This window comes from Dichomitus squalens, assembly GCF_000275845.1.
Source record: "Dichomitus squalens LYAD-421 SS1 unplaced genomic scaffold DICSQscaffold_32, whole genome shotgun sequence".
Taxonomy (NCBI): Eukaryota; Fungi; Basidiomycota; class Agaricomycetes; order Polyporales; family Polyporaceae; genus Dichomitus; species Dichomitus squalens.
In genome coordinates, this window is record NW_006766914.1 from 1 (window position 1) to 27,872 (window position 27,872).

The 27,872-nt window shown below is 54.3% G+C and overlaps 11 protein-coding genes across 11 annotated transcripts; 5 read left to right on the forward strand and 6 right to left on the reverse strand.

The window, feature by feature from the left end:
- Window positions 1-1,230: 1,230 nt before the first annotated feature.
- DICSQDRAFT_156423 (uncharacterized protein) lies at window positions 1,231-1,910 on the reverse strand. Its single transcript, XM_007368079.1, has 2 exons — window positions 1,375-1,910; window positions 1,231-1,323 (listed from the first exon to the last, which is right to left on the reverse strand). The coding sequence occupies exon 1, from the start codon at window positions 1,757-1,759 to the stop codon at window positions 1,379-1,381; it is 381 nt and encodes a 126-aa protein (XP_007368141.1). The 5' UTR covers window positions 1,760-1,910; the 3' UTR covers window positions 1,231-1,323; window positions 1,375-1,378.
- Window positions 1,911-2,257: 347 nt separating this feature from the next.
- DICSQDRAFT_162601 (uncharacterized protein) lies at window positions 2,258-3,795 on the forward strand (the record flags this gene model as incomplete). Its single annotated transcript, XM_007368080.1, has 10 exons — window positions 2,258-2,267; window positions 2,315-2,465; window positions 2,534-2,570; window positions 2,634-2,778; window positions 2,843-2,877; window positions 2,939-3,135; window positions 3,256-3,319; window positions 3,371-3,465; window positions 3,516-3,606; window positions 3,721-3,795. Coding segments are annotated over exons 4-10 (600 nt in total), but the record flags the coding sequence as incomplete, so codon positions are not given.
- A 1,858-nt stretch (window positions 3,796-5,653) lies between these two features.
- DICSQDRAFT_172342 (uncharacterized protein) lies at window positions 5,654-7,350 on the forward strand (the record flags this gene model as incomplete). The annotated part of the gene is made up of 12 exons (XM_007368081.1): window positions 5,654-5,694; window positions 5,780-5,814; window positions 5,878-6,061; window positions 6,134-6,213; window positions 6,273-6,367; window positions 6,421-6,509; window positions 6,543-6,563; window positions 6,630-6,751; window positions 6,813-6,828; window positions 6,882-6,930; window positions 6,989-7,035; window positions 7,095-7,350. The coding sequence occupies 12 exons, from the start codon at window positions 5,654-5,656 to the stop codon at window positions 7,348-7,350; spliced, it is 1,035 nt and encodes a 344-aa protein (XP_007368143.1).
- Window positions 7,351-7,494: 144 nt separating this feature from the next.
- DICSQDRAFT_65827 (P-loop containing nucleoside triphosphate hydrolase protein) lies at window positions 7,495-8,942 on the reverse strand (the record flags this gene model as incomplete). The annotated part of the gene is made up of 7 exons (XM_007368082.1): window positions 7,495-7,591; window positions 7,651-7,783; window positions 7,842-8,053; window positions 8,118-8,431; window positions 8,517-8,650; window positions 8,712-8,776; window positions 8,833-8,942. The coding sequence occupies 7 exons, from the start codon at window positions 8,940-8,942 to the stop codon at window positions 7,495-7,497; spliced, it is 1,065 nt and encodes a 354-aa protein (XP_007368144.1).
- Window positions 8,943-9,367: 425 nt separating this feature from the next.
- Window positions 9,368-10,022, forward strand: DICSQDRAFT_65828 (ubiquitin/40s ribosomal protein S27a fusion; the record flags this gene model as incomplete). The annotated part of the gene is made up of 4 exons (XM_007368083.1): window positions 9,368-9,471; window positions 9,529-9,682; window positions 9,742-9,876; window positions 9,936-10,022. 4 exons carry the CDS (start codon window positions 9,368-9,370, stop codon window positions 10,020-10,022), a joined length of 480 nt encoding a protein of 159 aa, XP_007368145.1.
- Window positions 10,023-10,446: 424 nt separating this feature from the next.
- On the forward strand, window positions 10,447-12,052 carry DICSQDRAFT_148676 (uncharacterized protein; the record flags this gene model as incomplete). Its single annotated transcript, XM_007368084.1, has 2 exons — window positions 10,447-10,650; window positions 10,715-12,052. 2 exons carry the CDS (start codon window positions 10,447-10,449, stop codon window positions 12,050-12,052), a joined length of 1,542 nt encoding a protein of 513 aa, XP_007368146.1.
- A 1,621-nt stretch (window positions 12,053-13,673) lies between these two features.
- On the reverse strand, window positions 13,674-14,297 carry DICSQDRAFT_65792 (HET-domain-containing protein; the record flags this gene model as incomplete). Its single annotated transcript, XM_007368085.1, has 1 exon — window positions 13,674-14,297. A coding segment is annotated over one exon (624 nt), but the record flags the coding sequence as incomplete, so codon positions are not given.
- A 1,450-nt stretch (window positions 14,298-15,747) lies between these two features.
- On the forward strand, window positions 15,748-17,238 carry DICSQDRAFT_65701 (uncharacterized protein; the record flags this gene model as incomplete). Its single annotated transcript, XM_007368086.1, has 1 exon — window positions 15,748-17,238. One exon carries the CDS (start codon window positions 15,748-15,750, stop codon window positions 17,236-17,238), a length of 1,491 nt encoding a protein of 496 aa, XP_007368148.1.
- A 363-nt stretch (window positions 17,239-17,601) lies between these two features.
- DICSQDRAFT_148678 (ARM repeat-containing protein) lies at window positions 17,602-21,865 on the reverse strand (the record flags this gene model as incomplete). The annotated part of the gene is made up of 20 exons (XM_007368087.1): window positions 17,602-17,620; window positions 17,746-17,900; window positions 17,974-18,156; window positions 18,215-18,303; window positions 18,357-18,423; window positions 18,482-18,649; window positions 18,708-18,817; window positions 18,870-19,077; window positions 19,145-19,259; window positions 19,324-20,209; window positions 20,269-20,494; window positions 20,557-20,655; window positions 20,714-20,801; window positions 20,853-20,953; window positions 21,006-21,145; window positions 21,197-21,291; window positions 21,344-21,476; window positions 21,533-21,595; window positions 21,648-21,737; window positions 21,790-21,865. 20 exons carry the CDS (start codon window positions 21,863-21,865, stop codon window positions 17,602-17,604), a joined length of 3,111 nt encoding a protein of 1,036 aa, XP_007368149.1.
- Window positions 21,866-22,151: 286 nt separating this feature from the next.
- Window positions 22,152-22,999, reverse strand: DICSQDRAFT_109231 (uncharacterized protein). Its single transcript, XM_007368088.1, has 3 exons — window positions 22,688-22,999; window positions 22,433-22,614; window positions 22,152-22,354 (listed from the first exon to the last, which is right to left on the reverse strand). The coding sequence occupies exons 1-3, from the start codon at window positions 22,798-22,800 to the stop codon at window positions 22,245-22,247; spliced, it is 405 nt and encodes a 134-aa protein (XP_007368150.1). The 5' UTR covers window positions 22,801-22,999; the 3' UTR covers window positions 22,152-22,244.
- Window positions 23,000-23,336: 337 nt separating this feature from the next.
- DICSQDRAFT_182131 (uncharacterized protein) lies at window positions 23,337-27,197 on the reverse strand (the record flags this gene model as incomplete). The annotated part of the gene is made up of 7 exons (XM_007368089.1): window positions 23,337-24,396; window positions 24,448-24,771; window positions 24,826-25,234; window positions 26,774-26,826; window positions 26,877-26,925; window positions 26,977-26,992; window positions 27,050-27,197. The coding sequence occupies 7 exons, from the start codon at window positions 27,195-27,197 to the stop codon at window positions 23,596-23,598; spliced, it is 1,800 nt and encodes a 599-aa protein (XP_007368151.1). The 3' UTR covers window positions 23,337-23,595.
- Between the last annotated feature and the right edge of the window lie 675 nt (window positions 27,198-27,872).

Consider the following 27,872-nt stretch of genomic DNA (forward strand, 5'->3'; position numbering starts at 1 on the left):
ATCGACGAGAAGATCAAGTCTGAGGTTCCCTGCCTCAGACCCCCTACTATTTATACAATTACAACGGTGCACAGACCAGGTACCTATTTGTCCCTGCTTGGTCAGAGTCTGCTGACTCGTGTCCTGTCTCCTGACCTGTCACATGGTGTCCTCATGACTAACACCTGAGTCATGCCAAGTCCGGACTCCTGCTCATGAGTAAGCGCCCCCTGCTGGCATGTAGGTCACCTGTCCGTGAGTGAAGATGGGCGCTCCCGGACCCCTCAAGGCCCTGGGTTCGATCCTGTCTCCTCCACTTTCCGATACGAGTTGTCCGTGGTCGAGGTGAGCGTCTGTCCTGGTTCACATGACCCCCAGGTCACGTGGCACGAGAAAACTGTGACACATGTCTCGCGTGACTACTGACTTCCGTCTTAGTCACCATACTCTCCCGAGTATGTCTCATCATTGCGGACATTTTGTTAATCATCATTACTTGGGTAAGGTTGTATAGGCGTCGTATCTTCTCGGAGACGTCCAACCCCTTGACATTTGAGAGGGTTCTCATCCAAAATGGTGAGTGACCTTCCTGTCGATAGTCGGACTAGGCTGATACCCATTTTGATAGGCACGCTGTATTTCATGTTAGTATTTCATTGATCATCGCAAATGACACCTGTTTGAATCGTCATCCAGCATACTTCTTGTGATGAACGCCCTCCATCTGTCCTTTTCCCTAGCAGCCGTGAGTTACACTCGACATCTCTCAGACGCGAGCGTACCGACTACAACGTGCACACAGATCTCAGGCAACAACGGATACAGCGACGTCACCGCATTCACCCCCATGTAACCCAACCTCCAAGTCGCGTATCTGGTTAATGTCCATCGGCTGACAGCTATCTCTTCACTATCAGGGTTACTAGTATTCTCGTCTCGAGGTTCCTACTAGATCTGCAAAGGGCCAAGCATGAATCTCAGCATTTCAACGCAGACCGGTCTGCACTCGTTTCTGCCAGCAACGCAGGTTCTGCGTCCGTCGGCTTCGCAAGCAGAGTGGTGGCCTCCATAGGTGAAGCATTGGCCGGTGATATGGACGTTGGAAGCCCTGAGACCGACGCGTCGAACGGCGTGGAGTAAAGCCCATTAAAATCGGAGTGCAACGTCGAATAAAAGTAGCCTAAATGTGCTGTACGAGTCTTATGGAGTATTTCCGAAGATACAATTACGAGGGCATTGTGGAACAACGTGCAAAGCAGGCATATGAGGACGTCAGAATCCCGAGCAGGACGGCACCATGAATGGGATGCTCTAGATACCGCTTGTCGATAGACGGTGCCTAACCTAGCGGCGAATTCAGGAAGGATTTAGAGGGGGGAGGGCGAGGTGACGTACTCGGTCATGGCGAACAGGTAAGGGTGCGCAAAAGCATGCGGCTTCTACACGGTTGTCTTCTCGACGTTTTCATACGAGGGTCCATCAGTAAGGTCGAAAGGCTCCAATCTAGCGTTCTGGTGGGGGCTCCACGGCGGACTCTGACACCACTGCAAGCCGTGACCAGTCGAAGACACGGAACGACGACCATGTGGCCAAAGTCGCGCTTGCATGATGGAGAGGTCAACTTGAAGCCGTATGAGAGCACAAAGTTAAGGATCGTTCCGGTATTCGCGACTGAGGGTCGCCGACGGCGTAATGTGCTTTTTAGATATCGAGTGGGCGCACCTGTCCAGACCATGCAAGCCTGCCACCCGTGACGACGTGGATTTGGCATGCAGAACATCTGAAGGTGTCTCCGATACGTTCGCGAAGACTAGAGCGGAAACGTCGCGGGCATCCTTCTTGCGGGATAGGTGGGCCGAGAAGGGGTACGCAGCCTAGACACCGGGAATGCAGAAAGATTCATGCGTTCGGTCAACTAATGTGTAGCAACATGACCGAGGAGGGAAGAAAGCAATCGGCGCGTCCACAATATTATTATCATTATATGGTGATACCCATCCCAGCCAGCACGCTGGGCGCTCCTGGTAGCTGCTTTTGCTCCCGCTGACTTGCCTATCGATTTGGGTAAATCACCTGTTAATCGCACTCTGCCATGGCTCCTATCTGCCGTTTTGCACACCTTTGCATCCCATCTTTTTCATGGCTACGCACACAAGGCTAGTGACTCAATGGACAGTAATGAGCTAGGCAAACCTAGCCGTGTACCTTGGCACGCGCGCTTACAGCTACCTTCTGTGTCATCCTTGCGCCTGTAGTGCGAAGACATCTGTCAAACCTAGCCTGCATAAGTTCGTATACATTTTCAAAAGCGCTGCGGTACTGACCAATTCATTAGATCTCTTCCCTCGGAGTCCCACCGGTCGCACGTATCATGAAGCCACGAGACTCCCATAAACGCGTGAGGATGAAGCTCGTTTCGAAGATATCATAGAGAGAGAGGATGTGCGAGCTGCGTCAGGATTCGCGTTCACACTTCCCCATCGTGAGTTCTCTTCCGTAGATGGCGTATCTGATTCGGCGGATGCAGATGACGTTGATCACAGCATTCTCATAGCCTCGCCATAATTTTTGATCGGCCTCTATGCTAACGGGTACGGAGCATTCCTCACAATTTAGTCACCAATAGCCCTGATGGGACCGTGCCACGGAATCAGACGCCCTCATTGATATATAATCACAGGCGGTCAATAAGCAGATCGCGTCGCCCTGCTCCCGCCGCAGCAGTCCCTTAGCGAGACTTCGAACCACACCTACAATGTCTACCTACGATCCTACCCTCGTGAAGACGGTGTATGAGTTGTATGTCCTTCGAGCAGCCTTACGTCGTGACCGACGGCTCATCCTACTTGCTCCATCCTTCTAGCTTCGTCGGGAATTACTGTAGCATAACGAGCAACGGTGAGTGTCTTCCTTAACCTCTGACACGAGTCGCGACCTAACTAGTCTCCTGTCACTTTAGTGTTCTACATCTATGACTGTCTCCTCACTCTGGACGACGAGGTGGAGTTCTTCTGGAAGAGACCATTTACCGGCGCGACGGCGCTCTTCCTGTTCAACCGCTACCTGGCCCTCGCGGACGTGCTCACTCTATTCTTCTCATGGTCTGGCCAAAATGCATGGTATAGTGATGCTGCTGCATGGTACAACAATGATCGGGTACGCATGTTCTTTATGTCCGCTTAGTCATGGTCCATACTGATGGGCTATACTATAGAGGTATCGTCGAATCCACCCAATACATAGTCCTCTATATAGTGCTCAACGGTGTTGTTGGAAAGCTGTGCGATTGATGAACGAATAACGCTAGCAATTGTCTACCTTCAATTACTGCCTCCTGCAGGTATGTCTTATACCTCTGGCTAGAGCCGCATCTCATAGCCCTCCTTTGCAGTGTTCTCTTGTTTGCGTGCATTTGCACTGAGCAAGAGCTGGCCTCTGGCAATGCTTGTCCTTGTGCTTGCCTTAGTGCCTTATGGGGTCAACATGGTAGGTTCTCATCTTATCACAGCCTAGCAAAGGATGACAACACCATCTAGGCAGACTACAGCTATAATGTAACAGGTGTTCCAGATAGTATCTTTGGCTGTGCACTCAGTGACACTGAGCCAATGCATATATCTATAATGTAAGCCTATCAAACTGCCTGAGTTGGACCGTCACTAAACCTCAATCAATAGTTGTCGGTGTTTTGAATGTTTTTGTGATGCGGTCATATATATTCATCATCATCCTATATGGCAGTCACAATCCTTTCACGCACATGTCTGATTGTTCAAGATGCTATCTTGCTCATAATTACCTGGGCAAGGCTATATAGAAGACATGTCTTTGGTGGTATATTGAGGCACCTTACATTTGAGAGTGTTCTCCTGCAAGATGGTGAGTCAATGCACAACTGGCCAGGACTTGGACAATTGGATTCTCATGAAGTGTCTCTCCCCTAGGCACCCTCTACTTCATGTACAGATCATGATCTAATCATGCACTGGCATCTTATTGAACTGCTCTCCAGTGTACTACTAGCCCTCAACATCCTTCATATCTCTTTATCCCTAGCATCAGTAAGCTGCTATTGATCTTACTCAGATTGAGGATGTAACACATGGTGGATAGTTCTCAACAGACCCTGGATACAGTGATGTTGCAACATTCACACCTCTGTAAGCTATGTTGTTCTGCTTATAGTGATTGTCAATTTAGATCTACTAATCTCAAATGGATGATGTAGGGTCACCAGCATCCTTATCTCAAGATTCCTCCTTGATCTGCAAAAGGCCAAGCATAGCTCTCACAATTTGCATGGAGATCAGTCCACATTTAACTCTGGCAGCAGATCAGAGGTTGCATCTGTAAGCTTTGCAAGCAGGGTTGTGGGGTCATTGGATGAAACATTGTCTATAAATATATGGAATGAGAGGTCAGAAGCTGAACCATCTGACTCTATGGAGCTCACTTCAGTAGACAGTTGAGTATAAAGCAGCTCCTTGTATATTGTATTGTGCTATAGGCTTCACTGGCACATTTTTTCAACGCAAAGTCAAAATGGCATCACTACACCAGTGCAAGGCGGCTTGCCGTACATTTGGCAGAGTGCCAGCAGAGCAACTACAGAGACTAGAGTTTGTATCTCAGATAGATTGCTGAAACTATCTTGGAGTTGGATTGACCGAGAGAACGACTGTATCTTCGCCTCCGACTGCCAGCTCATCGGACTCGGACCTCAAGCGCTCAGCGCTCTCTGTGCGACCGCGGGTACCGGGCGCTTGGTCGCAGATACTGCTTTGCTCTCGCCATCGGCCGGTGGACTCCGTCAGGCTATCTCTTCATCGTCTTTACCAACAAAACAAAGCGTGCTTGGCCCACACGGCTTTGTTAAACTCTTTAGTTTGCGCTCCGAAAGAAGGATATACCAGCCTGACGCAAGCCCGCTCTGCTCAATGCTCCTGCGGCAGCGTTTCGAGCTTGCAAATCTCGCTCACCCGGTGCCATCGAAAGTTCTACGGGATCATCACCGAGAAGTCTGCATTTGACACAGACTCGCATCGCACAGGCACCGTGTGAGGGAACTCGACAGACTGCGCCAAATCTTTATGTCCGAGTCTTCGTAACGCAACCGAAGATACGACATTTGCAAATGCGGACAAGACGCGCTGTGTAGGCGATGAGTCGCCACAATCACGAGCAAGATGACCTGGACAGCGGGCAGCTGCGCGCCCCTGGCCGACCTATCCGCGTTCGATCAGAGCATGACCACTATTCGCGTGAGTCTATCACCTTCTGCTCTGTGCCCAGGGCTGACAGTTCCCTCTGGGGTGCGGCACGCTTCGCGAGCTGGCAGCGCGCACGGGTTGCTACGTTTTGCCAAAGGACCGTTGGACGTATGCAGATGAGCGTCGCCGTGGTGCCATCTGACGCCGAGGATATTGCAAGCTTACGACACATTTGGAAACGTTCTTTCGTGCTAACGACTTTAGGAGACGATCCGCGAGGCGATATAATAGGGCACATGAGCCCTACGCCACTTCTTAGAAATTCAAATCTTCTACTTTCGCCGGCACTTCGTCCGGATTCCGTAGGCTTGGCCTTCACTAGTCGGCGTCGCCGCGCTGCATCCGTCTGAGCTTTTGCATCTGATACCTCCAGTCTTCCACACCACTGCACTCAACTATCTGCGATGTCTTACGACCCTACCACCGTTGAACTCTTCCACGAATTGTACGTACCTCAGGATTGTTTGCCACCGTAGTCGATATGACCGATCAACCAATGACTAATCCGCCTCCCATGGGTTTTATTGAAGCCTTGTCTCGGATTACTGCCTCGTCGCAGCCAATAGTAAACCCCATATCTCGCTTGAAGTCAACAACTCCCAAAGCTGATCGACTGCATGCAATATAGTTTTCTACATCTACGACTGCCTCATCACCCTCGACATCGAGGTGGAGTATTTTTGGAAGGGGCCGTTCACGGGGGCGAAAGCCCTCTTCCTGGCGAATCGATATGTAGCCTTTGTCAACGTCATCGTCAACTACTTCCAACTGATACAGTTCAAAAGCGATAAGGTACGACCTCTCGAATCTGCGTGCGTTGACGAACCCTACTAACGTGTAACGCTCTAGAGGTACCATTGACCATGGCTGCATCCTACAACCAGTTCACTGATTGTGAACAGCTGCGCGCTGTATCAGAGAGCAGGACTGGCACTCGTCTACCTCCAGTTTCTGCCCCCAGCAGGTACGCGTGTGGTCGCCGCCCTGGACTGGAGCGTTCCTCGTGCTGATCTTTCGGTATAGTCTTCTCCAGCCTGCGTGCATATGCTCTGAGCAAGAATTGGCCCCTGGCGCTCTTCATCCTCATACTCTCCTTGGTCCCTTACGGAGTCAACATGGTACGCTCGTTTCGTGGATCGGCGACGTGATGTAGGTTGACGGTGCTCTGTAGGCCGACTACGGCTACGGACTCACGGGATTCGTTGACCCCGTGTTCGGTTGCCTGAACACTGATGTGGAACCGTTGAACATTTCTATCATGTAAGCTCATCCGATACTCATCTCCGGATACAGACTAATTGTCGCCTTCCAGGTGTAAGTGCCTTGCGTGGACGCGCATAGTGCGAAGCTTATCCTTGAGCCAGTCACCATACTCGCCAGAACGTGCCTGATCACTTCAGACGTCCTGTTGATCATCATTACCTGGATCAGGCTATATCGGCGGCATATCTTTGCTGCAGTATCCAGGTCGTTGACGTTCGAGAGAGTACTCATTCAAAATGGTGAGTCTATGTTCTTAAGTTGTCAGACCACGCTGAGCCCTATCCTGTTCCTTCCGGATAGGCACCCTCTACTTCATGTGCGCAAGTTCATTATAAGCCGTATCCAATCGTTCGCTAAATCGCTGTCTAGCATACTCCTGGTAATGAACGTCCTCCATCTGTCTTTCTCCATGGCATCTGTGAGCTTCGCGTGATGTCTCTAGAGCGCAAGACTACGACTTAATTGACACCCGACAGATTTCCGGCAATGGCGGTTATAGCGCCGTCACGGCATTCACCCCTGTGTGAGCCAAACAACTCCTAGCCCAAGTATCTCAATTCACATTTCCATACGCATGTCCAGCGTCACCAGTACCCTCGTGTCGAGGTTCCTCCTCGATCTCCAAAGGGCGAAACACAAACCTCAACATCTCGACATAGACCAGTCTACGTTCATCTTCACGGAGAGCTCTGGGCTTGCGTCTATGAACTTCGCAAGCCGAGTAATGGGCTCCATAGGCGAGACGTTGGCCGGTGATACGGAGGTCGACGCCTTCGAAATCGACGCGCTGAAAGACATGGAGCTGAGTCAGGTGGGGCAGTCAGCTGAAAGGAAGTAGCGACGATAATCCCCTACGTGCGAGTGACGACGGACCCCTGTAGCCGTAATATATCCATGAATTGTATCAATAACGATGTAGAAAGCTAATACACAACGAATACAGCAAATGCAGGATGATATAACGCAATGTGACGACAATACTTCACGGATCCTTCGCAGACAGCTCGACGGCATGCTTGAACGCACCTAGGAGGGCCGTGAATTGGAGCTTCTCGCTCCCGCCCGTCGACAGTCGGTGCCTAACCCGACCGCGCGTTCAGCATGCACAAAAGTGAACAAGCAAGTGGAGAACACGCACTCCGTCGTAGCGAGGAAATCCAGCAGGTATATGCGCGCATGGGGCTTGAAGTTGATCGTCTCGATGTACTCGTACGCGCCGTTAATCAGGTCTGGCAGCGCCAGCCCGCGATCAATTTTCAAAGCAGAGATCACTGAAAACGACGGTTAGTCTCGAAGGATGAGGCGCGACACCCATGGAACGCAACCAACAATTGTAAGACGTCGTGAAGTCGTCTTGAAGCATTGAATTGACGATCGTCTCGATGTCTGCGGGCTGAGGGTTGCCGGTGCAGTTATATATCTCGGCCTCTCCTGTGAGCTCGTACGCAGCGTGACACGCTTGAAGGACGTTCAGCGCGCGACGCATGTCGCCCTTCGAGAGCTTGAGCAAGGCCTGCTTTCCCTCCGCCGTGATCTTCACCCTACCGCCCCATCAGTATTCGCCGAACTCAGTATGAGCGGCAAGAAAAGGACTGGAACACTCACCCTTCAGCGTCGATCACATTATTCACTCTCTTCTCGACCTCTGGTATCGGAAGCGGGGAGAACCTGAACCGCGTACAACGGCTCTGGATGGCGGGGATGATCTTGTTTACGTAGTTGCAGATGATACAGAACCGGACGTTCTTCGTGTACTGCTCGATCACGCGCCGTAGCGCGGACTGCGCGGCGGTGGTCATCATGTCGGCCTCATCGAGGATGATGAGCTTGTAGCCTTTGGAGAAGAGCGTGCGCGTCTCAGCGAAGTTCTTGATTTGCTCGCGGACGACTTCGATGCCACGGTCGTCGGACGCGTTTAGCTAGCATTCAAAGGACGTCGTGGTCGGGGAGAGGAGGATGTGGGATGAGGGTTTGGGATAATATGTGAGTGTATACATCGCGTACCTCGAGGATCTGCTTCCGGTACTCGGTGCCGTATATTCGCCGCGCGACGGCGAGGATGGTCGATGTCTTTCCTGTGCCAGGCGGACCATAGAACAGCAGGTGCGGTAACCTGTTCTTCTCAATGAACTTCTCGACTACCCGAGACGAACCTCCGTCAGCTGCTTCGGTCGCCCACCCCATGGGGTAGGTACTCACTCGTGCTCGTGATATCGTGGTGGGACACGACGTCGTCCAATGTCACCGGCCGGTACTTCTCCACCCTGAATCTTAGTCAAAAACTGCGGACAGAAAGGAGGTGTTTACTCAGCAGACGCACCATGGTAGGTTCTCGAGGTCGTACGGCTCGTCATGCGCTGCGGCTTTGCCCTTCCCTTTGCCCTTTCCACTAGCCGGCCAGTTGATGGGCTCATTATCCTCCACACGCATATCCTCGTCGCTGTCCATGATCATGAAGTGGAAGACGCGTCGACGGAGTCCAGAGAGAAGTGGCAGTGTGCAGCAGGCAGCCGTCGCGTCGCTCACAATGTGGCACGCGTCGTGGGCGCCAACGCGTGTCGCGCAACGCTTCTCGGTAAGCGGCTTACTCAGGCGGCGCTCAATCGGAGTCAGGACTGAGCCCAAACTCTAATGCACGGACCATCAACAGAGGTCGCCTGCTGACTAATACTGGTCTATATAGCCTGAGGAAGCGCGCGCGCAGGTCTTGCTCTTCAGCTAGGAACTCGCTTCGGTCGACGACTCCACCGCACAGCTCGTGTTGGACAGACAGAGGCGGCCAAAAGTGAGTAGTACTGTCCTTGGTATATTTGGTAGGACCAAGGAGCTGATGGGCGTTGTGCGCGGGAGCAGAAATGCAGATTTTCGTAAAGACCCTCACGGGCAAGACCATCACCCTTGAGGTCGAGTCTTCGGACACCATCGACAATGTCAAGGCCAAGATCCAAGACAAGGAGGGGTATGTGACGGATCGTGTAGTTTGAAGTGTCATTTTGCTGATCTCGGTCGTCTGTAGTATCCCCCCCGACCAGCAGCGCCTGATCTTCGCGGGCAAGCAGCTCGAGGACGGACGGACGCTCAGTGACTACAACATCCAGAAAGAGTCGACCCTCCACCTGGTGCTCCGCCTTCGTGGTGGTGCTAAGAAGCGCAAGAAGAAGACCTACAACGTACGTCCCCTCGTGCAAGTCTGCGCATCCGCTGGTGTTCACTTGACGTTCCTCTACAGACCCCCAAGAAGATCAAGCACAAGCGTAAGAAGGTCAAGATGTCCATCCTGAAGTACTACAAGGTGGAGTCAGACGGCAAAATCAAGCGTCTTCGTCGCGAGTGCCCTTCGGCCGAGTGTGGTGCTGGTATCTTCGTACGTATTCACATGCCATTCGGCACCTTTTCCGTTCTAATCCATTGGTTGTACGTCAGATGGCCTTCCACAAGGACCGTCAGTACTGCGGCAAGTGCGGCTTGACCTACCAGTTCCAGCCTGGTACGAAGCCCCCTGTTGTCTAGGCGTCTGACCATGCTCTTCTGTGCTTCGAAGCTATGTACCACGCTGTATGCATATGACGAGCTTGTATTATCCATCACATCGTGCAATGCTATGAGAGCGCTGTCCCGCATCAACTATCTGTTTGAACGAGGAACGACCGTGCGTTGTCGTGCACACCGCGATCTCTGCAAAGTTTATCTGGAGTGCGTCGGACCGGACGGTTCAGCCAATCGGAGAGCTTGAATCCGAAAATTTGGACGGGCGGATCAGAGGTCGAACACGATTCCTGCGCTGGAGGACCGCCTCGGTCAGACAGCCGGTTAGGTCCCTCAGGCGCAGCGACCATGCATCATCTGCCAGCAACGACGTCGTCTCTTTCTTTCTCATATTCACATATTCAGGGCTGAGCCCGCCCTCCGCTCTCTACCACGGCCTTTGGTTACCATGCACCAGGCGCTGCGTATAGACGAGATCCTCCAGCTCATCTTTGACTTCTGCAGCGACCTTCCGGATACTCGGCCGAGATGGACGTACGCCCAGCTGGCACGATGCTGCAAAACTTGGACGGATCCGGCGTTGGACAGGCTATGGAGGAGGATGGATGGGCTTGGGCCCCTCCTCGCGCTGCTCCCGACGATGGACGACGAGGTGAGCATTCGCTTCGGGTCTTTGTGGGCGCAAGGAATGTGGTTTACTGAGACCATACTCGCAGCCCACTGTAGACGTGACCCCCTCCTTCGAGGCTGCCGCCAAACGCGTCCGGCAAATCTTGCACACTAAGAGCTCCACCCCGTCGTTCAGGTTACCAGACGGGTACGGACCGAACGTGTTTCCCAACCTCGAAGCCGCCACCCTCTCCCATTCAGGGTGCCTGATCCCGCACATCTGGAGGACCTCCGAGCGCATCCAGCGCGTCTCTGTCAGCCTGAGCTTCTCTCGCAAAGAGACCGATGCGCACATCATCGCTTGGAACGACGCCGTGGCGAGGTACCTCGAAAAGCTCCGCGTGTGCGCCCCGCACTTTCACTGCCTGCAAGTCCGGGGGAGCATCTCCGACTCGCTGAACGCGACGGTCGCGTCTCTCAGCCAGCTCCGGAGCCTCACCATCCAGAGCAGCCGTTTCCTCACGAGCAACACCCTCGCCGCCATCGCGACCTTCCCCGCTCTCCGCATGCTTGAGGTGCACGCCGATCACATCCGCGGGGAAGAGTTTGAAGACTGTCTCTCCTCCCTTCACCCAGACGATGCGGACGCGATGTCCTTCCCTGCGCTCGAGGAGCTCACGATACGGACGAGCGGGCTCCTCCTCACCGTGCTCCTCACCCGCCTACCCGTGGGTGTCATGAAGAAGCTGCACCTCGACATGGTTATGGACGCGCACCCCCGCACAGACATGAAGTCCGTCCTGGAGCTTCTCGCGCAGAAGGCGGCAGGGAGCCTGCGTGACCTCCTCCTCGACGACCGCACGGAGCGCGACTCACTAGCTGCCGTTGCTGACCCTAACGCGAACGCGGAGGATGCGACGTCTGACGCACACTCACAGCGCGGGTACACGCTCGACGACCTCGCGCCCCTCGCGCGTGTGCGCCAGCTCCGGAGCTTCGTCCTGAAGGACGCGGACCTCGTCGATGGTGACTTGGAGGTGCTCGCGCGATGGTGGCCTGAACTTGAGCGGTTGGAGCTCGGCGCAAACGAGGACGTCTGCCTGAGCGATCACGAGCACGAGCACGACGAGGGTACCAGCCAACATGGGTGCAAGACGCGGCTGTCGCCCGCGGCGTATGCACTCGTCGCGCGGTCGTTCCGCTTACTAGAGAGCTTGAGCTTGAGCGCGCCCCCGCCACGCGCGTTGGAAGTTACGACGTTCGTCGCCCAGGTGACGAGTCTGGCGGTCGGGGACGCGCGGGCCATGCCAGGGTACACGGCAGATGCGGCTCCTGCGGTCGTGGATGCGCTTTTGGCGATCTTCCCGGCTTTGAAGAGATTGGACAGTCCTGATACGGAAGTTATCGAGCGGTTTGAGACCGCTTTGGCTGATTCGAGGACATAGGTGATTAATCCGGGCACATTTGGGGGACATATAGACTACTAGAACGTTTTCTCATAGACTACAGTATCAGAGTTAGACGACACCTTCCTAAATATCTAGACACGCACGCCCGGTACAGAATAGACTGCAGTTCGATGGCCTCCCTATATTGATAGTGATAGAGTTTGCCTCTTATACTGGTTGGATCTCATAGACCGTAGAGTACATGGCTTGACAAGGATCCACTAGACATTTCGATATACGGACATTCCGGAGTAGAATGCGCGTCTCGCTGTCGCACTATGTGATGCTAGTACAGTGAGTCCCCTAAAGTGTTGTAAGACAGCAAGGTAGGACGACCATGTGATAGACAGACGGAACAACTAGCAGGGGGCTAACGTGACCTCGTTTCCGTTAGCGTTGTCCCATCTACCACTCGACCTGCCTCAAGGCTGCCTCTGCCTATACAACCTCGCAACCACTCGAGCCTGCGCTTCAGAGCTGAGAAGTGTTTCACTGATAGACTTGGGAGACAAGTGTGCGCCGTTGTTCCATACAAGTCAGCGTGGAGTGCATCTGAGCTGGGGTGCGCGAGCGAGGCCGGGAATTCTGGGGGCGACTCGACGACTTGGATATTGACGTAGCATAGATCGCGTTTGTCGGACTCCCGGAGAAGGGGATCAAAGTCCAGCCCAATGACTAGCGTTAATTCCCCTGTGGGCGTCGTGAGCGTCAGGTCCGGGAAGCCCGACGCCCCGTATTCTCCGGTCACGCTTGCGGGCGGACTGTCCTGGGATTCCACAACAGATTCGCCAAGAGACGTGGGTACGATCGATGAGGCGACGTAGAAGAGGCCATGGGAGGATCCTGGATGGTAGCTGAGCTCTATGCTGATGCTCACATTGCACCGGCGTAGAGTGAAATGATAATGGTGTACCAGGAGGCTATCGCGTGTAGTCGAATGTCTGACCTCAGGCTCGAAGCCTTGGGCCCGTAACGCGACTTCGGACCACTTCGTCAGTTGGACAGAGAGTGCTGAGTTATCGGGTGCACTGGATGCCATCTGACGCGCATACTCGGATCTGTCCCAGGAATATGAAGAAGAAAACCAGATGAAGGGCAGATAGACGGTGTCGATGATTAGCTTGCTGTGAGATTGTTGCACCTCTGTGGGCGAGAGTATGAACGTGTCGAACAAAGACGCTTGATCCTTGCCACGGCTGGTGGATAGCAGGACGAAACCCCGTTGAAGGAGTTTTGGTTCATCTGAGCCAACGGTGTCAGAGAAGCAGACTCGAGCTACGAGGTGACCCCCTTTGTCGGGGTGTTCGCAGGAAAGGATGAGCAGGTACCACTGCGCCGTCGTAGCAGAGCGGTGCAACTTGAGGTCGTTGTCATCAAAGAGCACAGAGATTGGTAGCAATGGGAGCTGCGTGCGCATGCCGTAGGGTGTGTTCCTGAATTCAGCGATAGGGATATGAGTGAGTCCGAAGGGAGAAAGGTCGCCGGAGAAAGGGCGGAAGCGCGTGGCATCCACAAAATCCTGGGGCGTGGTAGCCACGAAGGATGCATGATGGTCGGGAGTCCGAAAGAGTACGGCAGTACGACCTTTCGGAGGCGATTCGAGGAAGAGTCGAGCTCCCCATGCAAAGATTGTCTGATCTGGGATCGTCTGCAACAGGGCTGCCTGTAGTCGGAAGAAAGCGCGATCCCCTTCGCCGTACGACATAGGGAGATGGACATCGAAGATACCAAACAACGAATACGCCCTGTCCTCCACTTTCTCTGTCTCCCTCTTGGCTGCCCAAGCCATGCGGACGATGACGGGGATGGCGCTCAATGGTTTCTGCTGCTTCAAGACGGAGAGCTCGATGCCTGTGATCTTCTCGATTGCACCGGACAAGGCGGCTTTCGTACCGAAAAGCTGCCAGTCCCGCGAGAGGAACAATAGCGCTCGGGGCGCTATGAGTTCCTGGAGTGTCCATCCTCGAGAGAACCACCGACTGGTGTGGAAGCGTGATTGAGCATCTGTCTCCTTCCCGTTTGGAACGTCTACTAGGTATGCGTAGCAGACGTTGGACCTGCTGTACCAGAAGAACATGGTGTTTATGGCCTCAGAGAGCTCTATGCTGTCTTGCTTGTCGATACAACAGGAATCGATCCAGATGTAGCGATAACCGTGGGAACGTGCAATTGAACACGCCTCTCTGATCTTCGGAGACAAGTCAGGATGGTCGAATAGAGATTGGAGGCCTTTAGACTGCATCCGTCGCAGATCGTGGTAAGATTGTTCCCCCGCTGGATCCCAGGTGTGCGATAGTATAGCATACGCCTCCTCGGTAGGGTGGATCTTCTTGAACTCCCCTGTGTGAGTATCAAGCACTCGCATCATCTTCCCGGGACTGATCTGTATATTGGTTGGTTTCAGCAAAGATGATAGTCGCGAATACGAATGATAAGCGCACCGTGCTACTTCCCAAGAGGCTCCGCTGTTGCGCTTGGCTGTGTATGAAATCACTGATCATCTGATCCAAATGCGACTGTGACGAATACTGAGGGCGGTGTTGAGAAATATAACATGCAATCTTGGTGCGGAATAGCAGACCTAGTTTGCGTCGTCTATCGTCTTGATGCCACTCAAGGCACGATTGTGTACGCGCGGCCTCGGCCCAGGTGTTCTAACTGGTGACGGCCTAACACCCGAACCCATTGCAGAGGCAGATGTTGAGGGAGGATACGACGATGGGAGAGATGAAGGACAAGGAGGGGGACAGGATAGGGCCACGCAATGCGGGCCAGGAACAGCTGCAGGCGATGCGACTACCCTGCCTTGAGGATAACACGGCGGCGTCTGACATCTGTCGCTGCACATGACGCTCTGAACCTTACAGCACGCCGACAAGACGGGACACCTTGCCGTGTATATTAGGAGCAACCGTTCTTGCGCGGTGAGCTATGGGTGAAGTGTTACGGTTATTAGTCCCAAGTACCAGGGTACTAAGCAGGACAAGCATAGAGCGGACTATCTGCCGTACCGAGTAACGATGCTCGTCCGCTGTCTTGGTCGATCTTGAGGGTCCTACCGTGCTCGGTCACCTCATCTGAGTGCGCCTCCTCCGTTCGCACCTGGGACTTGGTCCAGGGAGGTTCTCGGACATCACTGGTCAGTCCGGAATGCCTTGATACTAATCCTGCCGACCCTCTTCAGTCGGAGTAAGGAAGTACGCACCCTCACTGCATGCCAGATATCCCAGCTCAGGTAGAAGCTCATATAACATGCTCCCTTCAGTATAGTCGATGATTTTGTACATTGACCGCGATAGAGAATGTCAAATAGTGAATCACCAACAATCACGGGTGAGCGTGAAACGAGTACATACCTGGTGGCTGACTTGATCTGTATGGGTCATACGTGCGAGGTCGCAGGGATTTCTCAGACTCATGGATACCAGGTAAGTAGTAGGCTGCAGGCCGAATTCCCCAAATTACTACCGTGCAAGCCTGAGTAGGGGCCGAACCATCATGTGGATTGGCGCCCGTGACAGTAATCGCATGTGCGCTAGTCTGGATTGGCGTTGTCAAGCACTTTCCTCTAGCCACCACCCGACCCCATCGACAATCTCATCCCCGTTCTATCCTCGGGATCTTCCTAACCATTTCTTGGCTGCTCCTGCTTGGTTTACATTCCACCACAAACACAAACGACATACGGATCTATGCCCGCCCTCGAGACCGACGACGTCTTCAGCCCGCGGTACCTCTCCCCCAACCCCGGCGGGTCCTCCCTGCTCAAGTCGCCCTCAAGACAGTCCCTCTCGCTCAATCCCCGCAAGTCCTCAGCTTCCCTCCGCAGCTCCTCCCTCGCCGACTCCCTCGCAGTCGCAGAAGATGACGGTGTAAACGGCCGCCATTCGCTCGCGCACGAGCTCGCCGCGGCGCTGCTCCCCGAGCCGAGCGCAGGCTCAAAGCTGCTCGCGGAGGAGTTCGGGATAGAGTATGACGAGGGCGCAGAGGGCATCGACGGCGTCCCCGCAGGCACGTACGACGACCCTGTCGCCTCCCCGCACCCCCGGTACGAGGATATCGGCGGTGCCACCGCGGACTCGCTCGCTGCGCAGCTCAACGGCGCGTCGCCCCACTCACCCGCGCACGACCTCGACTTCCGGGGGTCCCCGCATCCCACTGTCCCAGGATTGGAGGTGGGGGACGCTCCGCAGGACCTGGACCCCGACTTCAGGAGCCCCGTCGCGTCCCCGACGAAGCCCCGCCGCCAGCCCGAGCAGGACCCGATGGCGATCCTCGCCGCGGACCTCGAGTACACGGAGAAGTTCCTCGCCCAGCTCCGCCGCCTCGACGCCGGCGACCAGCCTCCCTCCGCCACCGGCCCCGCACCCGTCACGCTAGAGAGGATCGCGTCGGACGTGATACGGCGGATCAACGACGCGACGCGGGATCGGGAGGGGCAGGTGCGCGAGCTGCTCGAGTACGAGCGCGAGTTTCGCAAGATCTCGGCTGATCCGGGCGGGAACGACGCGCTTGCGCACCTTCCTGAGCTCGAGGACATCGTCAAGGACGACGTACAGACACCCGGCCCGTCCTCAGCGCGTGCAGCGGGGGCGGGAGCAGGGACAGGAAGGGGAGAGGTGGTCGATATGGACACGGTTGTAGAGGAGGCGAACGACTGGGAGGTCGACCCCGACCAGAGGTCAAGGCTGGGGGATGAGGATGAGGAGGACGAGTATGGCGGGAGGTATTCGCCCCAGGTCACGCCCATCAAGGCCGAGTTCCCTGTTCCCCCGACACTCAGCGGTCCTCCGACGCCCGCAGCCGCCATTCCACTCCTGGCGCACCTTCGAACGTTCACGACGAGCACCGCGACATCCCTCGCGACAATATCGGAGCACACACAGGTGAATGCGGCTGCGACGACAGAAGCGGGCAGGAAGATCCGTGCACTGAAGAACAAACTTGGCGGGTGGCGGACAGAGTGGGACAGCGCGGAACGAAGCCGGATCAGGATAGAGAAATGGGAGGCAGGCATCGTCGACGGCGATACGCCCACATCGGCCGCGGGTGCAACATCGCCGCCGAGGGTGCAGAGGAGGATAGACGGACGAAAGATTGTGCAGGAGCATCTGAAGGCGTTTGAGGAGGCTCTGCGCGAGGCGAACGAGAAGACGCAAGCTATCATCGCAGCGGTCTCATGAGCCTCCTCCCTCTGCCTTTGAGCCTTGCTCCCCTCGCTCTCTTGTGACATGAGTTGTCATGAGCCTGTTTATCGTTATGCTTCCTGCTTACTTGATTTCCCGATCTATGATTAGAGGGATTTTTTTGGATCGGGGTATGAAGGGATATTAGGAGGGAATGGGGTTGAGGTAGTCCGTTCGTCGTCACGATCCCGCAAGCACACCAGCATCTAGTACATCTTTCACTACACATCGTCAAGCTGCTGCTATTCATACCATATATCCACACGTCCCCGTTGTAGTCTTATGCTGAAATCGTTCTACATAGATTATAAACTGCAATCGCTATACATACCCTTGTATGCCATACGCCGCGAGAGCCAACTAGCCTGTGAACTTGAACCTGTATGGAGCACCACAGTTAGCATGAAAATTAGGCGGTGAGATGCATGGCCGCTTGCCAGTTTGTTCTGCGCGAAGGGCGAATGTGAGCACTAGCATAGCACGCAACAAAGACAGGAAGCTTACCGTGCTGTTACAGCCTCCCTTCTCACCGCACGCTTCGGGTCGTCCAAAGCCTTGGCCAACTCCCTGATTACGGTCGCCTTCTGTGGGTGGAGCACGTCGTATCTTACAACGCTCGGTAGCGTCGCGAGATATCGCAGCGCGGCCACGCGAACCTTCTGCATCAGTGGAAGTGAAACGAGGGTGAGCATCTCTTGTACAGTGCGGGACTCCAGGTTCGTAGTGACTGACCACAGAGGGCATCTGCGATACCAAGCTGTTCTTGAGCATCGTAGATACTAGGCTCGCAGCATGCTCAGTGACGATGTTGTTCTCCTTGTCATCTGACGTCGCGGCCGCCTGAAGTGTCTCAATCACGCCTGCCCGGATCTCGTTGTCGGGGAGCTCGAGGCCCCTCAACAGCAGAGGCATAAGCTGCAACGCGCCTTGGTTAACAATCGCCACTGACGAGAACGACCTGCGCGAGACTCACGGAGGGCATCTGGTCCGCGTACGTGGACTTTGGCACGCTCTTGATGAGCGCAGCAAGTGCGACGAGATAAGCGTTCTGCCGTGACGATTCTGAGGATCCCGTCAGATACTTGGACAATCCCACTCGACATTGTTCGACATACGTGACGTCTTTGCGCCTTCGATGATGCGTGGGAGGACCGAATTGGTGTATTTCTGCGCGTACAGAATCTAGATCGCGACTAGGTTGAATGAGGGCTTCATGTAGCCTTGTACCCAGATTCGTTACCTTGATGACCGCATGGTTTCTTTTGGTTAAGACTTTATCGGTCCCTGGAATTCTGCCGATCGCGCGAGCCGCATCCCAGCTGACGCACTCGTCATCGAAGAGCTCCAACAGCCGATCTACGTTCTTCGTCGCGTCTACGTATCCACGGACAAGCAGTGCTTTCGTGATCTAAACCAAACTGCGTCAAGTGTGGTCCTAAACAAAGACCGCATCGGCGCGAGCTTACCCATTTGAATACGACTATGGCATTCTTCCGCGAATCGGATGAGACCGACGAGTCAGCGATATGCGACAACCAAAACACATGCACATTAGACGTAAGGAAATCGTCCAGTTCTGTGCGTCGCGATGAGATATATATGCGGTAGCCAAAAGGAGGTAGACGCACTGTCCGCATGTCTGTTCACCACCGCGGCGATCAAGTGGATAAGGGCCTCTCTTTGCGGAGCATTCTCCGCGTGCACAGGAATCCACTGCAGCAAATTGTCCAGGAACTTGGTCTCGTCCGGCACGGGCAGCGTCACCTCCTTGTAGAGAGGCACGACTGCTGCCGACAAGAGCACCAAAAGGTTTCTCTGAGAGGTCGGAGCTGAAGGCTAGCCGCACGATTCACACGCCCCCAAGTCAACGATAGGACCTTCGTCCAGACGATAAGGTGCGCACCTCAAACGGCCTAAATGTTTTGTCGGCAGGAATCTTCTGCACGCCATCTACGAGATGAGAGACGTCACCTTCAAGGTACGCGGCGAATACGGCTTTGACAAAGGTCTCCTGCCTCCTACGACGCGTGTATCCCGTCAGCATTCGTGCATGGTCAAAAGCCATACAGATCAGACACGTACGAAGCGTTCAGCGACTGTGTGACTAGCGTGATGATCTGCGCCGCAACAGCAAGCAACCTCGGATCCGGCGCGACCATCGGCCTCTCTTCACTCGCCAGCGCCGAGTAGATGAACAAGTTGTATAGCCGCGGTACCAGCCGGTCGACGTACTTGACGACATCCGTATGTCCCTTCTCTATCTTTATGGACAGGACATCCGCAAGTGTCTTCAGAATAGAGTGCGCGTACGCCGCAGAAGGCTCGCGATCCTCCCCTTCCGCTATGGGAGAGGAGGGAACGCAGATCAAGTCGAGCTTGGTGGAGAACCGCACGACAAGCGTTTCGAACAGGTCCGGCTGCGTACAGAGCTTCCTGAGGGCCGCCAGTGTGCGCCAATACTTGACGCGCTCCGCTTCCGCGTCACGGGGAGGCGCGCGATCCGGGAGGGCGGTGAAGAGCATGGGGAGCGTGTTTCCAGAGACGTGCGACGGCGCGAACGAAGAGATGGTGGAGAGGAGGTCAAGCGAGACGTCGCTCAGGTCGCTTTCTTCTTCGTCCTTCTGCAGGACCTCGTCGACGTTATGCACGATGAATCCGAGCTCTTCGTGAGTCAGTAGGCCGGGGGTGAGAACCATACTCTTCAAGGCATCAATCGCGGGGTAGGCGGACGCAGGCATCTTCAGCCCCACGGTCAAGATACCGAGTACTTCGTCCTTATACGGGAGCAGTGGCACGTTTCCGTCGTCGGGAAGGACCTCGGGATCCTGTGACATAGACTGCCGCGCTGCTTCGATCAAATCCGCTAGTAGGCGCAGAGTCGGCGCACGATTGGGCAGCTCATCCGGGTTAAGGAACAGCTTGACGAAGTGCGGCACGGCTCTGGCAAGAGTGTATCGTGAAACAGACGCTATAGACTACCATCAACACCCAAAGGACGGGTTACATAGACGGAGGAAGTGAACGTACGGGTCGTGGACATGAAGGCGCACAGGACCTTGATTGCATGCTTCGCCTGACTCTTCTCGGGCTCGCGCAGGATCTCCATGCATTCGTCGCAAGCGTCCTTGGCCAGACCTACGATTTCGTTCTCGGTTCCCTTGTCTTCAGGACTCGCAGCGTAGATGGTTTGGATCAGAACCTGGAACGTCTTCAAGGCTTTCTCTTCTGTCACCGGATCTGTCGGCTGGAAGATCTGTGCGCACCGGATTAGAACGAGATAGGATCCCAATTATACCATCACATTGTAGATGCTACCTCAAGTTTCAGCGCATTCCACAATTTACGCGCAAACTCTCTTGCGACTCCCGCGCCATAGACGGGAAGGCAGACGTCAAGGGTGTCAAGTGTATCTTTCTGGGATTGAGTACAATTTCAGCATTCCGACGCTCTATTGTTACGGCGGAGGTCATACCTTGGTGGCGGGTGATCCGGCGTTCAACTTCTCTAGGAAGAGAGGGACCGCTAGCTTTCCAAACAACGAGGTAGCATGTAAACATGAACTGCGTATAGTTCAGCATATGCGACTGCAAGCTGAAGAGGCTGATACTGACCGGAGTGCAGATCTCAGGTCTTCGGTAGTGATGCCATAGGGATCATTAGGCGGTGGTCGGAACGTGATCGGGAAGTAGCAGAAGGTGATACCGAAGAAGTCCTGTGGGCGTCGGATTAGCAAGGCGGATAAGAGAGCGGTCCCTGAAGCTTACCTCGATGTACTTCGCCGAGTCGAACTCAATCAATAGCACCTTGTCTATCGCGAAGGCCATCATGAGATTTCGTGGGTCTTTCTCGCCCTCGGCCAGACCGATGTATCCGCGGAGGAACTCGTCTCCCATATTCTTCATAGCTGTCCGCGTGTCATTTGAAGCCGAGAACTCAGCGCATACAAACAACGTACCCTCTCGGTGATGGGCGACCAAGTTGTCTATGATGCTGTACACAACGAAGCGCTGCGAATGCACCAGCACCCGCATCTTGACATGCTGGAAGAGACTAAGAGGTCTTATGGGCGTATGGACGTTATATAACATGTATGCGTCCTTACGCGTTCGCTACTTCTACAGCGTCGCTTGACGCAAACAGCGGTAGCTTGCTGAGGGTGTTCAGTCCCTTCAGGGCAGGAATGATGGTCTCGGTGTCTTCGAGCTTCCCACAATAGAACGTGACCAGTGTTCGGACTTGCCGGGAATGAATCAGAAAGGTTGCATGGCCAAGGAGCGCAAGAAGTGCGCACCCGACTGGCGGTTGAGCTTCTCATGTGGACACCGGCTCAGGACGAGTGAGAGGAATTCGACGCCTAACATTGCCGTATGTGAACGAAAGTGTGAACAAGGGGTAGGGATCCTTACCCTTCGTCCGTAGGTCATCCTCCTCAGACGTCAGAAAGTCACCAAGAGACTTCACTATATGTAGGAGCGTGGCGTTTCCCTGTGCAATCTCTATGAAGCGTCGGTCAAGTGCGCGATGTGGCTGCACGCTGAGCGCACGTACCCGATACTGTGTCCTCGATCTCCTGCTCCTGCTCTGAGGCGATCCATGTGCGCACAAGACGATCTATTCGTTCCATGGTTCGGCGTGGTCTTTAACGCAATGAGGGGAAACCAAGAGGGCCTAAGGGGCGACGAGCGGTGAGAGGGAGTCAAGGAGCAAGACCAGTCGAGAAGACTCGAAATCTAAGCTTGGCGTCTACATATCTACGAGCATCGGCCTCCGGACCGTCCGAGTCCGGCTCGATGACGCAAGGATCTGTTACTCCATTCAAGGCAGTCGCAACGAGACACCCTACAAATCATTTGGAAAGACCGAGGCATAGGCCGAGAACAACAGCCCACAAGCGAAGCGATGAGACGAAACCCGGTTGACATTCCCAAAAGAAAGTGACATTCCGACTGTACATCCAAAACGTAGTGACTTCCTAACCATAGAAACCGCTAACCGCCAACATATTACGCTGAGCCGTAGGTAACGTTGACATCGCCCTTCGTCGCGCCGCCCGTGAAGGTAGCGGTGAAGGGGATGTTCTGGCCGCACACGGCGAACGCGGCCTTGATACCCTCTGTGCACAGGACCATCGCATCAGCACTCGTCCCACCCCACACGCGTTGAAACAGATGGAGAAAAGAAAAGCACTCACGTTCCCAGCGACCCTTGGAGATGTTGATGGTATCGCCCTTCACGACAGGCTTGATGGTGAACTGGACGTTGCCCGACTTGCCGACGGTGGACGTGGGTGAGCCCTCGCACTTCTCGATCGAGCCGGCGATGCCACCGCAGATCTGCAGCAGGGCGACGTTCGAAGTGTGGAAGTCAAGCGCACTGCGAATAGATTATGCGTTTGTGAGCACGGATGTTACACAAATGAGAAGCAGCGCTCAAAAGAATGACTCACGTCTTGCTCGTGCAGACGACGTTGGACACCGTCTCCTGGCGGACCTGGAGGGGCGCAGCGAAGGCGCACACAAAGAGCATAGCAAACACGTAGAAGATGGTCGCGAAGTGCATTGTGATTACACGAGACTGAGGGTCGGTTTTGTTGAAAGCTGGCAAGGAGGGTGGGCGGATGTATTCCAAAGACCGTCGCAGACGGCAAAAGCAGCAGCTCAATCAAGTTAATGAAAATGAATAAGCAAAGAGCAGCGCTGCTTGAGCGAAGCTGAACCGGTCAGAGGAACAGACAGGGAGGGAACGGGCGAGGGATTGTGAGGCCTGCAGACGCGAGCTCTCCGCGTTTATGTATCGACGGACCGGCGGGGGTTCGAGAAGCGCGTAGGTACCTGATCGCTGTTGTTAGGGTGATCTGCCTTGTGGTCGCTTGTGGCCGCCGGCTATTTGTCGTTCGACGACCTGCGGCCCGTGTAAGTAGACCCGGTTCTCACATCGTCCTGGAACGAGTGGAGCTCTGCGGCGATTTCGATGGGCGCGCGAAGACATGCGAAACAGCTGGTATCCTAGAAAACACGCTCATATAACAAGTCAGTGTAAGTAATCCAGATACAATCCATACTTAGTTCTCAGGAACGGGGAGCCACGAGGAGTGAGTGATCTGTTGTGTTCAAGCGGATTGTGCGCCGCATCTTATTCACCTTGATCACCGGGCTGCAACAACCGGCGGCAGCCATCAGTGCGGCTAGCAACTTGTAGCGCAGCGCTACATAGCTTCAAGCTGAAGGACTCACCACGTGGACGGGGGCAGCATGCAGGTCTCGTCGACGAGTACATAGAAGTATGGTTTAAGGTCCGGCCAACACCACACTCTCTGCGTGCCTCGGACGCAGGTAGGATACGCAGCACAAACACTCAAAACAGAAACTTGACATTTTTGTAGGTATCTACCAACGGGTTCTCCCCGCTCCTCAACCTCGTCCGCTTCAAATCCGCATACGTCTCCATGAACTCCTGGTGCGTATACACCTGGCTCTTCCGCTCGCCCACCGGCAGCCCGCTGCTCGACGCGACTCCGTCCACGGGCGGCCGCCGCGTTTTCGGGTGGTACGACGAGAAGAAGCTGTTCCCCTCCGCAAGTGGCGACGCGGTCATGCTCAGCGGCGTCACGCGCGGGAACTGATTCGCGCTCTCCGTGAGCGGCAGCGGCTGCGCGAGGATGTGCTCGTACATGTCGCGCAGGTTCTCAAAGTTTGTCGGGAAGAAGATGTCGAAGTACCCTTGCCGGACGAAGAGCGTCTCGCATGGGACGGTCGTGTTCTGATACCGCGTCTGCACGACTGGGGCGTTCACACCTGGGATCGTGTCCGGGAGCGAGGAGAAGTCGGAGAGGAGGAGACGATGGCGAGGGAAGTTGCGGCGGAGGGTGCGGAGAAGGGTGAGAAGGCGAGTGGGGATATACTCGGGGGCGGAGAGGTTGGGGGCGAAGGGGAGATTAGTGTAGAACGTACGGAACGTGGATGAGAGCTTGAGCAGACGTGAAATTGGCGGTGGATGGTTTAGATAGCGACGCAGAGCGAGGAAAGAACTGATGAGAGGATCCGTAACTTTGGTGTAGTATGAGCTAAAATCGCCTTTCTTGTCGATCGTAACAATGCCTTGGTATGGCTCCAGCGTGCGGAGGTCGTAACGTATTAGGTCGTGGGCGAAGTTATCCTAGACGATGATCTGGCAAAGTTGACTGGAGACAACAAGAGGATTACTCACGATGACTTCCATTGCAAGAAAGTAACACGGGGCAGGTTCTCGAGTATCCCAGCGGAAGATACTCTTGTTGTGAACCGTCACGCAAGGATGCGACTCGCAGAGCTTTTCTCTCTGTAGGGAGGCAAGGCTCTCGCTAATCTCTATGATGTTGTAACGTGTCCGCTCATAGACGTCTGGATAATCTTCTCGGAGGTAGTCGAGAATGTCCCGTGCGAGTGTACCGTTCCCTGCCCCGATCTCATATATGACGAAGTCCTCGTAGGGGAAATACTTCAGGAGATACTCCGACACGAGGCATTGAGCGATGGCCCTTCCGTACCATGGCTTCCGGTCTGAGACATCAGGTCGCCAATTGCAATGCAAGTGACGGAGACTGACCTTCAACAACTCGGTAGGGGTATGCCACAGCTGCGTCCCTGGCCCATCTCCGTCCTCTCCGTACGCTGCATACCGCTTCGTGATTTCCGCCTCGAAGTCCGTCATATTACGCAGAGCTTTCAAGTCTATAGGCTCTGTTGATGTGAAGATGTTGACCTGCTTCGAGAAGTAGCCATAGTTGGGGTTGTAAAGCGAGTCCTCGATGAAGTCGCGCACGAGCATCTTCACGCGTCGCGGCGGATGCCGCTCCCGCTCGAGGTCGTTGGCAGTGACACGCTGGTAGTTCACATGCTCAGAATCAGGGGTATCGGAGAAGGATACCCTGTCGTTGTAGTTAATCGTCTCCTCCGGCCTTTCCGCTTTCTTTTGTAGGGCAGCCGAGGTGGTGAAGGACACCGGGGACACGATTCTGGTCGGAGTTCGAGATCCGCATCTTCGCACTACAGTTCGAGCTGCACGAGCAAGCATGTAGCCCAGAAGTGAGGGCGAGCACACAGTTTTCTCAGAGGGAGGCAGCCGGTGCAGTGAGGTTCCAGAGACAAGGCCAGCCGACCTGGAGCACTTCCGAACGTAGATGAGCGTCAAAGCCGCCATCGGCTTCCGATCCTAGTATCTACAAACAACGACTACGACTCCGAAGGCGGTAGATTTCACTGTGTGGTCCATGTTCTCCTAGCCTGACTGTTATCTCGCACAAACTACTTAAATCCCCTTGCAGTTTCTCCAAGCTTCAATCATCTCCTCTAGATGCCTCTAGCCGCTGTCCCCCGCCATGTTCTCCGCATGCATGTTCGCTTCTCTCCAAGCCCCCCTGCCTACGACGCTTACCTGGCCCCATTACCGACGCTCCCACCGACGCTACTACCGCCACGAGACACTGCCCAATATTAGGAAGACTCTATGCCGATAGCTCGAATATTGGCTGACTGGAGGTGTAAGAGAAAGCGCGACACAAGGACGGCGGACAACCTAGATGTTTGCCACCGTCAAGAATCCATTGCATATGTTTAACAGTCATGTAGCTGGCACTGTCCAAGGCGGTAATATCGAGTCGTAATGTGTCAATACTGAGGCGTGGATCGCAACCGGCACAAGGCCACCGAGCGCATCGTGAAGGTTAGGCATGAGGCATTGAGAATGATCGTCCCTACGTTTCGATCGGTCAGTGTTATAGGAGACAGTTTGAGCCTGATGCGGGAGGTAGCTGGATGTTGGTGGTAAGCAGGGCTGAGATTGGAGTCGCTGAGAATGTTGCAAGGTTACTGATGCTTCTGGAAGCCCATGAACTACTGCCATCAAACCAACGCTCAACATCTGGTTCTCTGATTCTAGTGCCGGATGAAATAGGATGTAATACGGCTGTAGTTTATACCTCGTGGGGCTGTGACGCAGGTGACTGAAGAACATATCCAGCATCAATGCGGCCATGGGAGCATGAGACTTTCCAATAGCCAATCCCAGCGCGCCAGCGACTTTGTTTGAAGGCGGATTGCTACTATACAAGTCACACACATATATACAGAACCTAGGACCGGACATGCCATACGATCCAGCGTACGAGGAAAAGGCGATGGGTTGTACTTCCAAAGTAGCATCGATGGAAACTTAAGCTCCTTGGATTGGTCCTTTGCTGCCCGAAAACGATGATCGTCTCATTCCCCCATGAGTTCGTCATCGACGTCGTCTCCCTGCCAAGGATACTCATCGGGAGCGATAGAGGCCCCTAATGATCCAACAACTCGCTCAAATATCACAGAGCCGGTGTCCGACGTAGTCAATGCTTGCGAAGAGGCCATACCGACAGCTCGAAGGCTGGCCTCCTGCAGGTGTAGGAGAAAGCGTGAAATCAGGAGGGCGGTCACCCTAAATGTTCGGAGTTGCGATGTTCAAGATACGGGAGGGTCAGCTATATCTGAGCTTGAGTATAACATTGACTTAAGCCACATACGGCGTTGTGAATTGACCGAAGTCGCTGGTTCTCTGTAGATAAGCTACATCGAGCTGTCCTGAGTTGAGCATCTTAGCAACAATGAAATTGCAAGGGTGCTCACCGAGAGCATGGTGAATGTCAGGTGGAGAGAGTTGAGGATAGCAAGGAAGCTTGATGATCCCTATGAGCTTTGGCCCACCGTTCAACAGCGCGTGGCTCACATGAAATAAATAGTGCCTAAGGCACCTGAGTAAGCATATACAATGTTACATTCCCATGGAAATTGGCACTTACCATCAACCAGAAGCACGCTAGATATTGTGCCCTTGGGTACGACCCCTTGGCCGATGTTGTTGCGCCGTGACAGCGCAAACCACGTCGAACCAATGACAAGGAAATCCGCTGCGATTAGGCACGACCGAGATGCGATGGTGACTGCCATCATCATACGTAAACAAAGGTCGGAGGCAGGTATGAAAGACAACCATACATCTACAGAAGGCGAGGGAGATTAAATCAGGGTAGCGTACGCTAAGCACCTCAGTGAGGACTGACTTTTGCACCACGTTTGGAGGTAAGTTGTTCATGGGTATGCATCCAAATGGGGGATCGTACCCGCCTGTTTCTCCAAACGCGAAATCTGTCTGTTCATCCGAGATGTCAGTCCATGTGAGTCCAGTGTTAGAAAACGGCTTTACAAAGTTGATTCCAACAGGCACCATGGACAAGAGGAAGGTAATGCAGGACAGCGGCCAGCTTTTCTGAAGAGCATAAACACGTATGCCAGCGAAAGCTAAGGAAATCGGTGTCTATCAACAGCTATTCAACCAGTTGGTACAGTCGGTTCTACCTGCCGCGACAGTGAACAGGAGAAATTCAATAGCAGCAACGCCCCTTGAGTCGATGATGCAGCTATGCGTGTGGCATAGATTAGTCGGGAAATGTTGCCAGAGAGGATTGAGGCTCCTCGCTTACCCCTGTCGGAGGAAATGGCCAAATGAGCGGGGGACACAGAGTAGCTAGAATGGCTGTAAAGCCGTACGTACCTCGACTGACTTGTTCAAGCTGCTCCCAAGGTCCCAAACCATATAAAGCAAAGTCATGTATTTATTGAGCC